We start from the raw sequence: 15509 nt of genomic DNA on the forward strand, positions 1-15509 counted from the left end.
GTGTGTCCCTGTCTCTATGTGAAGTGGAGGTCTGCGTGTGTCCCTGTCTGTCTGAAGTGGAGGTCTGCATGTGCCCCTGTCTCTATGTGAAGTGGAGGTCTGCGTGTGTCCCTGTCTCTATGTGAAGTGGAGGTCTGCGTGTGTCCCTGTCTGTCTGAAGTGGAGGTCTGCATGTGCCCCTGTCTCTATGTGGAGTGGAGGTCTGCGTGTGTCCCTGTCTCTATGTGAAGTGGAGGTCTGCGTGTGTCCCTGTCTCTGTGAAGTGGATGTCTGCATGTGTCCCTGTCTCTATGTGGAGTGGAGTTCTGCGTATGTCCCTGTCTCTATGTGCACCTTTCCTGATTGATCTCGCAGTTCTCTGAGCAAGCTGGACTGGTAACCTAGTCATGTTAAAGTGTGATTAACTTGGGATGGTAGGGGTTCGCCTTCAGGTGACTTGACAAATTCAGTCTGTGGGCGAGTATTCACGACCGGGCATGATTGAAATATCTGAAGCTGAGGCTCAAGGCACCATGGTTTCTCACAGGGGGCCATAAGGTGTGAAGACTACATGCACATTCAATCCTTGGCCTCTCTGCAGAGTGATGCTCGTATATGTGCTAGTGTTAATTGTGTGACGGAGGTACACAGCTGTCGAAATCTGGGAGCAGCATAGGAAACGACAATGCAGTGGGGGAGTTGTATCCGTGGGTGTAGGGCGTTAAGTGGACCGGGCCTCACCGGTGCTGAGCACCGGCAGCAACTTTATCCTATTAGCATTACGAATACATTATATTTATTTTGCTTAACAAAACTCACATTGACACAAGCCATTAAAATTTACAAAGCCAATAGCTAGCACTCATATAAATGCAATTAAAAACTTTTCCATTTACAAATTTTAACACTATTTCCATTTTCCATTTTAATCATTTTAATACATTTTTGCAAAACATAAACAATATAAAAAACAATGTCATTTACAAGGCCATTTACTCAAAACAATGTCACTGCGAGACCTATTGCATTGTAAATGCTTGTTTAACTTTATTTAAAGCATACATTTACAGCAGAGTTGTGATCCTATGCCAATATGTGTTTGATTGTAGAAATACAATGTAGTTTGTCGACCTCTGTAGGAATCGAGGCTGTGCGCTGTCTGCACCAGCACTGCTCCAGCCAGCTCTCATGATTTCCTGTTTGACTTTCCAGAGTACCAGATGCAGCTGGTGAACAACCCTCCACCTTCGAACACGAAGAGACCCACTGCGTCCAACCAACAGCAGACGCAGGTACAGAGTGAATGCTGTCTACTCAACAGCTACACACACACTCCTGGACCTCCTACCACCCCTCACTGGCCTCATAGAGCCCGATTTGGGATGTGAAGTTTGCTGATCTGGCAGAGTTCACGTATCCCCCCCATCAGTGGTGACCTAGCTGATTCCCCTAATGAAAACATTACCATTGCAAACATTTCATATGATTATTAATCTACTAATGCATCAGTAAGGGTTAGGCACATGCCCGTTTGGAACAGCACACCCAGTGTTTTATTGTATGCAATGAATCTTTAATAGATTCACATGCTCGAATTATTCCCAGTGAGGCTGAGAATTTGGAATAATTGACGCATGTTAATCTATGAAAGATACTAAGTACTATATAAATGTTGTGATACAATGCACACTCTGATATTTACATGCAAACTGTTATTGAACACACGAGTCTACTCTCATGCCATCTCCTTTACTGAACATGTGTTGTGTGCAGAAGAAGGTCCTTTGCGTTATCCCTCGATTGAATTGAAAGGGGGTGGGAAAAGCCTCCCAGATGTCACCAGCTGTACCTTGAATGTGTCAATTAAACCTCTCTCTTTCTCACGGTTGCTCCCAGGAACCCTCACAGCCGCTGAACCTTACAGCAAAGCCAAAAAGTTCTGAGCATCAAAATAATGCCAACTCTCCGACCGTAAAGATGAGCTCCTACGGCCCGTCGCCCCAAAACCATGGGCAAGGCAGGGACATTGGTGCGAGTCCCCAGCAAGCAAACCTCCCCTTAGGTAAGTAGAGTTGACTTACTCCATTTTTGTATCACTAAAGACTGAGTTGCACAATATTATAGGCAGCGTCATGTCCCTGGCAAAATCTCCAGCTGCCGCTTCATCCCTGCAGCAAAGAAACAAAAAACAGGAGTAAGCCCGTTATCCCAGCAGAGACCGGGCAATAATGTTTAACGAAACAACAATGTCTCAACTGGATATCATTAGAAAGGCAAGTTTCAAAACAATAATGAAATCACAAGGGAAAGGAAGGGAGACCACAAAGGAATTTAGAAAAGGGTATATATTGTAGGTAGTTATAACAGCACTACGGTACAATAAAGGTACAAATGACCAAAACACACAAGTGAGCACTGAGCGTGATAGTGAACGGCGCAGTGAACACAATAGGTTAAGACAGTGTGAACGGCGATGAAATAATAATGACAATGTGGTCAAGAGAATATATAATTATATACAATCAAGTTCAAACAAATTTATAAGTGACCACAGAAAAGCCAAAGTTCTTTGCTGAGGGTTGTCGACGGCGTTTCAGCCTGATTGATTTCAGGCCATCATCAGGACAATGGTCATAAATAAACGTGTGCTGGGCGTAGTACAAGTAAGTGCGGGGAATCCAATGGAAAGGGATTAAACCGGGTGTAAATCAGCGCGCAATCAATGTTGCAATAATCAGGAATCAACATCAAGGAAGTTTGTAATCGGGAGGCAATCGAGGTCCAGGAACCAGACGTGGGCATCAATTCTGCACGCCTCGGGAGAACTTTTCAAAGGACTAAATCGCTGGGGGTCACGTAACTGGAAGGGCAGGAACAAATCCTCAAGAAAAGACGGGCGAATCAAACGTCCATGCCTGCAGCAGGCTCTGGCCCCCTTACCACACCTGTAGCCAGCCTGTCACCTTGTAACTGGGCACAGTCACCATTGCAAGTTACAGCTGGCTTTATCATCCCTACAACAGTCTCTGCCACTTAAGTTTTCGTTCACAGCACTTCTGCCAGCTGTTTCATCACCTCCACTACAACTGATCCATAACTAAAACGTAAGTAGCTGTGCACGCCATCACTTCTACCAGGCCTGTCACAATTTCCACAAGTTCTGATATGCAACACTCTCCACAACCACCATTAGCCCATTCACCATCTATATGAGCCCTACAACACTCTCCATCACCCCTCCTATTGGATACATCACCCCTCCATGCATCTCCAGCTCTACATCTTCTCCAGCTGCTCAATCACCATTTCCACAAGTACCTTTAAGTGTCCCTCCCTTTACCAGCAAAATCACTGTTTTCACAAAGACCCCTTTTACTAGCTCCATCACTCATCGGCCACATAACCTGCTCCACCTAGCCTACTTCAGCTTCACCAGCCTTTACATTCTCACACCTGCTTGGGTCGGGCTGCACCCAGTTCCAGGAACTTGCTGATTGCAAGCACCCTTCTCCAGTCTTCTGAACACACTCTTAAATGAGCTGATTCAGAAGAGTGGAACTAGATGGAGCAGGTCCGTCTTGTGACTTGGGTGTGTTACAGATGTTTATTGCATGTTTCTTCCTGCCATCTGGTGTTGCGATCAGAAATAGTCAAGCTTAAAACCAAGCCTGCTAGCTTCGACAAAGGATGTTTCTGGTGGATACATCTAACTGCAGATTACTCACCTTGTAAAAAAAAAAAAAACAGGCGGCAGGCTGGTTGCAAAGATTTTTCTCAACAGGTTCCTGGGTAAGTGGTGTTGTGAAGACCTGCGTCCACTCCATCAGCCCTGGAAGTGATATCGGAGCCACATATAGCCTCCTCCCCTGCATGCTGATGTTGATTTCTTTCTTTGAGTTCCTTCCTAGTCACAGTCCCTCGTTTACGGTCTATTGACAGTACTTATTTTTGTCAAAATTTAATACAGTTTGCAAGTGATGTCTTCCCCTTCAGACTACAGGGTACAAGCCTTAAAAGGACTGCCATAAGCAGATGTCTGTTAATGACCTCCGTCAGGTATGTCTTCAGTCATGTGCCAAGCTCTACATCACAATTATCGTCCATACAAGTGCGTAAGTATTGATCTAGCATGAAGTTGTGGATACGGACTGGTTCTTGCTCTTGTGTCTGTTCTCAAGAGAGGGCCTCTTCCCATTCCAAGTCATGAGGTAAGTCGAAGTCCAGTAACAAACATAAGAATTCTAAACTGGACAGCCCTTCTTCCTGCCTCTCTAGTCAAGAGAGGCCACACAAACATCATAGTGCCTCCCAATCTAGGTCCCAGTACCCCACATTGGAGCCAATTCCTCAGCTTGTCCAGATCCAACCCTAATTCCTGTGTCTTTCAGCAGAGCTGTTACATGTTCAAGCCTTCAAGGAGGCCATGTGGCATATATTCGGCACCCTACCGGTTCCCTTGGTGTGCCTATGGGCCCCAAGGACCCAAGAAGGCATCCGGTATGACTATTGCTAGCGGATCCATTCCTGACATCAACTGTGCATCTTGATCCTGTTGTGGTGCCCGCCCAACTCTGTGGCAGCGCCTGTCCCGACTTCTCACCCAGCGCCAAGATCCTTCAAGTTTCCTGCAGCTCAACACCAGAGGAAGAACTGATTATCCTTTCAGACTTGGAAGCAAATCCACTACTGCCTCAACTGAATTAACGCCCATCTCAACCTTAGGCAAAGCTCATGCAGCCCCATGTGGACTCAGATTTGACACTGCAACTGCCAACACATATTTAGGATACAGAGCTAGAAGTGGGCGAGCTGCGGAGAGCTTGAGCCAGGCTTGAGCATGAAGCCTGACTATGGCTCAACTCAAGGTCCCATTAGAATCGTGAGCTAACAATGAGGCTAGATTTCCAGTGGCTTCTTATGCCTGACAGCCTCTCTCTACTCAGGATGGGGCGTTACTGTGAAAGCTGCAGACTTTGGAACAGGGAAACCAGGTTGGAGTCTTAGCGTCTGCTCAATGTCCTGTGACTTTGGGTAAATCAATTAGGACCAGAGGTCGCAAATGGGAAACAGGCCCGTTTGCGACCGCTGAAAGGATTGTGGTATATACAAACCCTATTTCGCAAGTCGGTAACCTATTACCGACTCGCAAACTAGGGTTTGCGAGTTGCTATTAGGAAGGGGTGTGCCAAGGGCGTCTCTTCCTAATAGCAAGTCGCACTGGTATGTACGATTGTTTTATGACCGCATATGCGGTCGCAAAACGATCTCCGTTACCACATACTTCAAGTAGGTGGTAAGCCAGTCGCAAGCGGAAAGAGGTCACTAGGGGACCCCTTCCCCTTTGTGAAAGTATACAAGAATATTTGTTAAGACCAGGCAGTGGTCTCACGGACCACTGCCTGCCCTTAAAATATGAAAAGAAAACTCTTTAAGGAAAACGGGCTGCATTTTTTTTTTTTTTAAGCCAACACAGGCATGGTGGCCTGCTGTCCCCAGCAGGCCCTGAGGTATGAATGATGCAACGGACAACTTTCCAGAACTGTTCTTGTTGTCGCTCGAAATATCGATGGATAGACCAACATGAGGTATGTAATCTGTGCTTGTCCCCAACCACTAGAAACCTCCTGCCCATCAAACCTCACCTTCTGCTCCAGAAAGACTCTTCAGTACTGAAGAGTACGCAGCTGGGCACACTAAAGGATGCAGCACCAGGACATCTCTGTCATCTTCGGAGAGAAAGATCCCTTCAGCATCCAAGAACTAGAGGAGACTGTGCCATCAGGGCTTCCCGCAATGTAACTATCACCTAACCCAGAAACTGCACTGTGCTCGTGCCAGCCCTGTTAGGTTCCCCAATAGTCCTTTTCCCATGCAGATACAGGAAGGCAAGGATGGTCTTTTAAGGGACTTTATTAATTTTTAGGATGAAATAACTTAGAGGCTTTTGGTGGAACAGATGTCCGGCTGGCTCCTTGGAGTCTTCCGAAGCGATGTCTTCCTCCTCTGTTGCACTGATGCAGTTCTCAGGTAGGGAGACGGCGGTACCAAGGGAAGAAAAGAAAGAAAGAAAAACAATCTTCAGGCTATTACTCTTTTCTTTGAGTTTAGAAGGGGTTGGGTTTGTGCACACCTCCATCAATACCTTATTAGTGTAGTGTCTAAGTGAGGGACTGGGTGGTTTATTTAGGTGCTCCCCGCAATCCTGCCCACCAGCCCTTAAACGAGAAAGAATATGTACGAAGCACTTGCCTGCATCCACGACCCTCCGGGGCCGTGGTGAGGGGAGAACCATCCATCCTTCCTTCCCTCGGGAGTACCGGTCTGGCGCACAGTGCTGACTAAGCATCTCTCGTCGGTTTGGTCTTCTTCTGGCTCCTCCGTGACCACCAAGCGAATCTTACAGCCAGCACTTAGAGGACTGCCTACCTTCCATAAAAACCAAGACCTCCCGAAGAACAGCAGACGTGTTCCCTGCATTCTGCAGAAACTCCACAAGAAAAGACTCCAAGGCCTCCGGAACCTCCAAAACCCGACACCCCAAGCCACCACTGCACCTGTTGCTTCTGGCCGGAGTTGAAGTGGGCCATTGGTGCCAACCAGGTTCCCCAGCCCTTCAGAACTCAAGTCCATCGTGGTTTCACCCCTCATAGACTTTGCGACGTCACTTGCAGCCTCTGCATGCAGGCCTCCTCGACCTCTGTACATCTGTCCATTAGATCAGAATCAAAGCTTCTCCCTTTCAGGAAACGACTAAAGATGTGGCTTTTTGTCTCTTCTTCATAGCAGGCCTTCAACGTTCAATTAGCTCTGAAGGTTTTGCTAGCACCAAGACACTTCAATAATCGCATGCTTTAGAAAACGGTCACTTACTTACCACGACTGTTTCCGGTAAGAGGAACCCAATGCCTAAAGACATGTCTGCATCTGTCACCCCTGGGATGTGGAGAAGAGGACCCAGGGTGTCCCTACATCCCCAAGCATCGCAAGCCTTGAACCCAGCTGTTGGTTTACCCTGGATGTCTTGCTAGCAAGAACATGCAGCCTCTTTTTGCCGCGACCGATCCAGATTGAAACCTAGCTCCCAGCGCTGTTTTGCACCCTGCACCCAGCCACCCTCGAACCGCTGGGGGTATACAGTTGGTGCTGCCTTGGACCTTGCCCACCACTCACCTCAACTCGTGGGGATTGATCTTGTAAGTCGATGTACTGTACCAGTTTGCAGAACTTGTTATTCCTTCCATAGGATAACGTTGCAGAACTCAAAAAGTACAAAAAAAAGTGTCCACTTTTTGAACTGAAAAGAATTTATATTTAAAAATGTACTTACCTGAACGATTTTTCTCTGATGCATAAACGTATATTAAGATACTTGCTATTTTTAAAAATTGGTGTGGATCTCCTTCTTGAGCTGTGTTGTCAATTATTGATCTTTGTGTGTATTTACAAATGTCTTGCACTCCTCTGTGTTAAACCTAAGGCTGCTCAACCACATTACCCCTAATAGAGCTCTTATTGATTTCATAGCAAGCCCCTGTCCATTCATAAGCCACTCATAAGGGAATCCTTGGACTCTTTACACAGTATATCAACTTATTGATATATCACATAAAGAGCCAGCTTCCTACAGGGTTTCAAAATCTGCCTGCAGAATGTATGACCATTGTTAAAGCGGCACACAGGCCTACAACTGGGGCCTGCTATGTGGTTTAGTGGAAATGGTTTGCTCATTACTGTCTCTATCAATGCAGTGATCCTTTCAAAGCAACAGTCCAGAACATTGTTACCTTCTTCACTTGCAAAAGCCATGCCTAGCTTCTACATCTATCAGACTTTATTTAGCTGCTGTCGCTGCTTATCTCCAAAACAGAGAAGACACTTGTCTTTTTAGGGTGTTTTTTGTCAAAGCCTTTATTTAAGTGCTCAAAAGAGTTTTTCCTCAATGGTTGCCACCCACTCCCATGTGAGCCTCAACAGTGTCCTTGGTAGACTAATGGACCGCTTCACTCTTGTCCTTTACAGTTTCTGTCATGGAAAGTGGCCTTCCGAGTAGCCATTACTTCTTCATGTTTGTGAGATAGAAGCTCTTACCTTTAGAAGAGCCTTTTTCGCAAATACATCATGATAGGCTAGTCCTCAGGTCAAACCCCAAATTATTGCCTAAGGTAGTCGCTAGCTTCCACCTCAATCAGACTATAGAACTTCTTGTGTTCTTCCCATACCAATAATCCGTATCAAAATGAGCTCTTCACATATTAGATGTGAAAAGAGTGTTTATGTATTACATGGATAGGGCAAAGCCCTTCTGTAAAACACAACAGCTCTTTGTCTCTTTCTCAAAACCCAATAAAGGGCGCGCATATCTAAAGCAGGGATAGCAGGCTGGCTGGTCAAATGCATACAATCATGTTATGCTAAAGCTAATGCCTGTCCCTCTCAGGTCCCACTCAACCTGTAAAAAAAAGGAGCTTGTATAGCTTACTTGTGTAACAGTCTTCTGGCTGAGATCTGAAAGGCAGGTATATGGTCTACTCCCCACACATTTACAAAACATTACTGTGTGGATGTGTTAGCCTGCCAATAAGCTAATGTTGGTCAAGCTCTGCTTTGCACACTTTTCCAGGCATCTACAATATTCCCAGGCTATCCACCACTTCTGGGAGAATTGCTTTACAATCTATGCACAAATTGTATATCTACTGCTACACATGCCACAAACAGAAATTGTTACTTACCTGGTAATCATCTTTTCGTGGCATGTAGTGCTTTAAATTCACATGCATCCACCGCTGCACCACCTGGATGGCTCTAGGTGTTGCAGACGCTTCTTAATTTTTTTTTATTTTTTTTTTGCATAGTCATCTGTCCTATGTCTTTATGCTCCAGCTACATCATCACCCTTTGTGCAGTCAAAACAATCTAATAATGAAGCCAATGCCCATATGCATTAAACGTAATAGGTGGAGTCACTAGACCTTGTGACTGGAAAAAACTTCTTCGAAGAAAAACAACTTGCACACATACGAGCCCAACACTAGATAGCAGGAGTATGCACAGCATGTGGGTCTACAGCACTACATGCTGAAAGGGTAAGTAACATTTCTCTTACCTCCAATACTGGGATATCCGCAGCATCCTCCCACAAGACAAAGCAGAAAAAGAAATTATATTTTTTCGATACAATGCCTCCATAAAATTTGTTACATTGAACGTATGAGGATTTGAGGTTTCAGATGACATTGTTAAGGTCTGCTTATACCCTTTGCTAAAGCACCAATATTACTGGGCGTCCTTTTAAAGCATTGAAATGTGTAACAGATTAAAAAAACATGCAAAACCAGATATAAAATGATTTATCTTCTATTTTGACCTACAACAAGATTGTACTATTAACAGGATTTCTAGGGGAAGGGGACGCGATCACCAAAGCGATTCAGGAAGCACGCCAACTACTACTCAGCCAGAATGGAGACTATGACAATTCAATCAACACGCATCGGAAGGTGAGAGGGAATAGCATACTTAGACTATTGCCAATGTATCGCAGACTAGCACAGTTGCAACGCCTGCTGTATCATTGGAGACCTTCTCACATTAATGCCGTTACACCTTAAACCTGACAGCCTTCTCTTCGTAGTCCATCATTGGGCGCACCAGCAGTTTAGCTGATGCACCTTAATCTCTACCTTCATCACGCCCTGTAATTCCAGGCCTGGTACCAATACGCTGTACTGAGTGCCACAAAGCGCTCTGCCAGTGCAACTCTATCTTAAATTATGTGATCATGTGCTCTACACAGTTCTGCCAATGCAACCCTGATCCTGACCTGCTGGGTGACCCTCAGTTCCATTACTTGTACCGACCCACATCTTTGCAATAAAGGGCTGTAACCCTGATGAGTATATTTGGTATTTAGCCTACTCAGAACACCCTGCCCTGTCAAGTCTGATCTGTATCGCCCCTCGTTCTTCTAAAACTGGTACCTATCAATTCATTGCAAACCAAAACAACAGCAAACTCTACTATATAGTACTGAGACTTTTACATCTCTTTTTCCAGTGCACCTCAAGCCTGACCTACAGATTCCCCAATCTAGTCCAGTATTTGGATTTTCTCAGCTCTGACAGTCTTTGACTCACATGTAGTATACCCACTAATTACATAACTGAGACCCCCACACAGCTTTGTCAATGCACCTCAGTCCTGACCTGCAGCTTATGCTCCTTTTCTGTTACTGGAATGAACACACAACTCTTTCATTGTACCTCAGCTCTGACCTTTAACATACTTTGCTCTCTAGTACTGGGACAGCTCTGCCAATGTGTCTCAATCCCAACCTGCAAACGCTTTGCAATTCCCATACAGGGACCAACACTGATCTCTGCTGATGCACCTCTGTCCAGGCGTTTAGAACACAATGCTAGCCCACCGCTGGAATCTGCACACAACTGGAAAGATGTTCATCATTTTTGACATCCAGTACCCCCATTATTCCAGTACTGCCCCTCACACAGCTGTTTCTTTGTATCTCAAGCCTTTCCTGCATCACATACAGTACTGAGACACAGAAGCTCTGCCACTGCACCTCTAACCTGACATAGAGCACCCCTTGTATTGCCGCATTAGGACCCACAAAACCATGTTAGTGCACCATGCCGTAGCCGACCTGCAGCACCCTCTGAAATTCCCCAACTGAGATACACATACAAATCTGCCAGCGCACCTTATGCCTACTGTGAGCTCAGTCCTGACCTGTAGCAGTCCCTGCTATTTCAGTATTGATACATATAATAATATGACCTACTCGTATTCCAGTACAGTGACCGTGGACAGCTCTAACAATAGGCCTAAATTTGTGTATATGGATATGTTTGTTTGCTTCCGTATAAGAATGCTCCGATATATGTTCTTCACTTTCTGCATGTGCACGTTGGCATCTTCTTTCAACTCCTTCCACACAATCTATCCATTTAATCAGAGCATAAGGTCTAACCCAATCCTGAGTTACAAAGCACACGTGGGTATCTCGTGTAACAATGAGGACGTTCTCATACAGTTAGCCCTTTTAAATGCACATTTGCATCTGTGTTTATTCATGTGTGTTTCTGTATGCATGTACATACTGGTACATGCTTGTCTTTACATTTGTATACTCTTGTGTTTGCATATATGTGTGTGCATGTGCTTTGTATTTCCACATATTTATTCATATCTGTGTGTACATCTATATAGATGTGTCTATGCTTGTCTGTATGTGTACTCCTTGACGTTTGTGTACCCATTGCATGACTACTCGTGTTTCGTAAGTGTCTTGAGATACAAGGTTGTCCATCAGTGGCAGTGACCTCACCCTGTTTTTAATATTCCAGCAGGGGCGACTCAGCATGGACTCTCCCCCAGCGAAGGAACGAATGGATGAAGCCTCATCACACCAGATGGAGGATTCCTTGTTAAATTGCAGTATGGACAGTGACGGTAAAGAGCTACACCAGTTCAGGACACCTACACCTATAATTGTGTACACACAGCACACTACATACACATACTGAGATTATATCATAACACACTTTGAACATAGGTATCACTATGCATACAGGACACTGGATTCCACATATGGGGTGGGGAGGGATGGGTCAGAATTTTAGGTTGGTGTTGGTGGTCTTAAGACCTGCCTGTGCTTGTGACTCAAGCGGGTTCCAATTTGTTGATGAAGTAATTTTTCCACCATCTGCAAAGTTCAAATATCATTAGTTAAAATGCATGCATCAGCCTCCCTCATTTGATATTATACTAGCTCCTCCCCACCCAGAGTAGGATTCCTTACACTACTCTATACTGTGCTGGGACGCATGCAATGGCATGAAGTACTCTTTCCTTGCCAGAGCCCCGTCACTGCTCATTTTCATCCACTCGGCACACTACATGCTTCACCATTGATTTGCCCAATTAGGTCAGATCAATCTCGACCTTTCCCTTGCCTTCTCATCATCCCTTCCTTCCTTTTCACATTTCCTTGAGGCCCTAAGATACTCTAGTCAATCAATCAATCAATCAAAAGTTCTTTATTCGGATGTTAAAAAACACCATAAAAGAGCATATATACACAATATAAATTTTTTTTAAAAAACAATTAAATCAGCATCATAAGAACATTTGATGAAAGGAAAAAGAACATGTCACATAGTAGATACATGGCTTCTTAGCATCATAGTTTAAACCTGTCCTTTAGTTAATCTTAATCTCAATGCTACTTTAATGAAGTTCAATACACAGCACAAGGTTAATGGATCGGCTGCCCTTTGTAAAAACATTAGCGCTGGTTTGGCTTGGGTCAGGTTAGCCTTTTTCAAAATATTGATTAAAAAACTTCGCCTTGGAATGGAATAATAAGAACAAAAAAATACAAAATGAAGGGTGTCCTGCGGAGACAAATTGTCGCAGCCGCAGGCACCCTTCTGCTCAATCGAAACAGTATAGCCTTGTGGGTCAGCTAATAAATATGATAAAAGATTGAGCCTAAAACGAGCTATTAAGAATCTGTCCTGAGCATTATACATTAGGCAAAGGTAGGGTTCCATTCCCACAGTAGTCTTGATAAGACTATGTGCGTTCACTGACCCCTTAGTCCCTTCTTCCAACGCTCTACTAGCGTTTCTTTGGGCCAGGAACAAGCTTTTTAACAAGGGTTTATCCTGCGCTCTGATTACTAATGGGTTAGTGAAAAGTTCTAAATGACCCAAACTCTCCAAGGTAGCCTTAACATACTTAAACCAAGGTATATTCATCCATTTTTCTCTTCCTAGACAGTCACTCAATATTAGCCTACTTATCTTAGCTTCTGGGTTTGACCAAACATTGAGCCATGCTGAAATGGGTCTATACTTGACCATGTCTTCAATATATGGCCTCCCTAACTCTCTATGGGCAATGATAGCTGGGGTACTCTGAGGGATTTTTAGTATAGATCGAAAGATTTTATTTTCCTCCCGCTGTAGTTGTTTAGTATCTGCGAAGCCCCAGACTTCTGCTCCATACAAAGCTTTAGAACAACAGATGGAGCTATACAGATACATTACTTGTTCTGGGGACCATCTTCCTAGCCTTCGCCCGTAACTAGTCACTGCACCATTTGAAGATATTAGTTTTCTGCATCTCTCTTCTATCAGGGATGTGAATTTTAACCTTCCATCAAACAATATCCCTAGATAGGAGAAGATCTGTACACTTTCCAATGAGTGAGTCCCAATTCTGTGTGTAAACTTGGACTGGGATTTCTTGCCTGCCCTCATTACAAATGATTTACCAAGGTTTACAGAAAGGTCTAGAGTACCCATAAACCTTACGAACCCGTCTATTAGAATCTGCAAACTTTTCGGGGTACGAGCTAGCAAAACTGCGTCATCTGCATAGAGCAGGACTGGAATTTGACGCGTACCAATTCTCGGGCAGTCAGTGTTTAACCCCTTCAGTGCCCGCCCCTTTCCCCGCCCAGTGCCGGCCGTTGCATTAGCGGGCGGGGTCTATGACGAGCTGGACTCGTCATGGGCACAGCGCCACCGCGGCCCATGACGAGTCCAGCTCGTCATGGGCACTGAAGGGGTTAAGGCAATCAGGGTCTGCTCTAAGTTGTTAATGTAAAGAGAAAATAAAAAGAGCGCAAGTATGCACCCCTGTCTCACCCCGCTAGAGCACACAAAAGCTTCAGTGAGGCCCCCTTCAGTATTATAGCGTACCCTAGCTGTTGTGTCTCTATGTAACTCCCTAAGAATTGTAATCAGTCCCTGCTCAATCCCAAGTTGGCTCATCATTAACCACAGTTTATCCCTATTTACATGATCAAAGGCAGCCGCCAAGTCCATGAACCCTAGATGGATGGATTCATTACTTGTCATGGTATACTTGGCGACTAGCATATACAGGTTCAGACATTGATCACTGGTTGACCTTCCTGATCTAAATCCATATTGAATGTCCGAGATGATGTTATTATCCTCGGTCCATTCAATTAGTCTATTAAGGATTACCCTTCCCAGGATCTTAGCGGAGACGTCAATCAGTGAGATGGGCCGGTAACACTGGGGGTTATCCCTGTTGCCTTTCTTAAAGATGGTGACAATAGTGGCGGTCGACCAGGTTCGCGGCAAACCGAACCTAATTGCTGCATTTATTACCCTGGTCATTAATGGGGCCCATAACTCCACATTGCTAATGAACAGGTCAGGTGGCACCCCATCGAGACCTGGTGCCTTGTTTTTTGATAGGCCCTCAATTCCCATGGTTACTTCCGCTAGGGTAAACTCAACCCACTGTTCCTGCGGGATAACAACTTCTTCGGGGCCGACCATCTTCTTCTCATGGTTATATAAACTCTTGAAGTGTGAGACCCACTCCTCCGGAAGGATATTTGCACCAACCTCCAGGGTGCGGCTATCATGAAAGCAGGGTTTATTAATTATGCTCCAAAATTTTGAAAGATCCCTACTTTCTGCTGCCTCCCTTAGATCGGCCCACACTTCCCCCTGGAGAACTAATTTCCTTCTTTTAACCTCAGCCTTATATTTTACTCTGCACTGAGTAACCCTGTCTATATTCCTGGGCTTCTGTTTTAGGCTACTTTTTAGTTCTCTAAGGGCCCGTGAGCAGTCACTATCAAACCATCTTGGTTAGTTTGGGATTCTTTTTGCAGTTCGCGTTGTTAGAAGCCCATCAACCAGACTGGTAATCCTCCCAAATGCACTTAATAATTGTGGTCCCTCAGTTGTCATATCAAGACATTCTTCAATGGGCTGTTTCCCTTTCTCAATTAGGGCTCTGTAAAATGCTGAACACTCAATCTTGGCCCACTTGAGCCGCCTTCCTTGGTCTGTTGCCTTCACTAAACCTCCACCCACTGTGCATGTCCTGGGTGAAACCTGGTACTGCAATTTCATAATTAAAGGATTGTGATCACTAAATGGGTTCCACTCAATTCCTACCTCTACGATCCAGCGCTTGAGGGACCTGGAGACTAAAAAATAATCAATGATTGACGAACACCCTCTCCCTTTGAAGGTCGGGGGGAGGGTGCCGTCACTTCCCATGGCCATCATGCCCATTGTGTGTTCCATGTTGTAGCTAATCAAAAGTTTACTCAGGACTCTACCTTCCGGTGTATGGGCAAAATGGGGACCTTTTTTAGAGGGACAGCGTGACCAGTCAGTGCTTATTGGAAACAGGAAAGGGCATAAATGAGTATTTAGATCGCCCATGATTATGTGGAATGGATGCATTGCTCCATTTGCATATGGATAATCCTTACTCAATATCGAGTCTAATGCTCCCAAAATGCCATTTTCCTCATTACCCTCACCCTGATTATATATATTGTATAATATCAGGCCAAGTCCTTTCCCCTCGAACCTTACGGCCTGTACATTGCGGGATGGGCTTAATATATTTGACCATTTGCCTTGCACCCTCAAATCCACATATATAGATAGACCCCCCATAGCTCTGCCAGAACTGGGTTTTAAAGCTGGAATAAAAAAGCATTT

The 15509-nt window shown here is 44.8% G+C and overlaps 1 protein-coding gene across 11 annotated transcripts in view; it reads left to right on the top strand.

Annotated features, from left to right (window-relative positions):
* LOC146871733 (transcription factor SOX-13-like) overlaps positions 1-15509 on the top strand; it is a 671695-nt gene that overhangs the window by 598325 nt on the left and 57861 nt on the right. For 9 of the 11 annotated variants that reach the window (XM_085651236.1, XM_085651240.1, XM_085651233.1 and 6 more), the window contains 4 exons: positions 1192-1271; positions 1876-2041; positions 9373-9479; positions 11346-11451. In XM_085651236.1, the coding sequence (XP_085507362.1) occupies positions 1192-1271; positions 1876-2041; positions 9373-9479; positions 11346-11451 (459 nt within the window). The remainder of the gene's footprint in view (positions 1-1191; positions 1272-1875; positions 2042-9372; positions 9480-11345; positions 11452-15509) is intronic. The other 2 variants (XM_085651244.1, XM_085651246.1) reach the window with 1 other exon arrangement.

The sequence above is a fragment of the Triturus cristatus genome, chromosome 1_1 (genome assembly GCF_964204655.1).
Source record: "Triturus cristatus chromosome 1_1, aTriCri1.1, whole genome shotgun sequence".
NCBI classification, from domain to species: domain Eukaryota; kingdom Metazoa; phylum Chordata; class Amphibia; order Caudata; family Salamandridae; genus Triturus; species Triturus cristatus.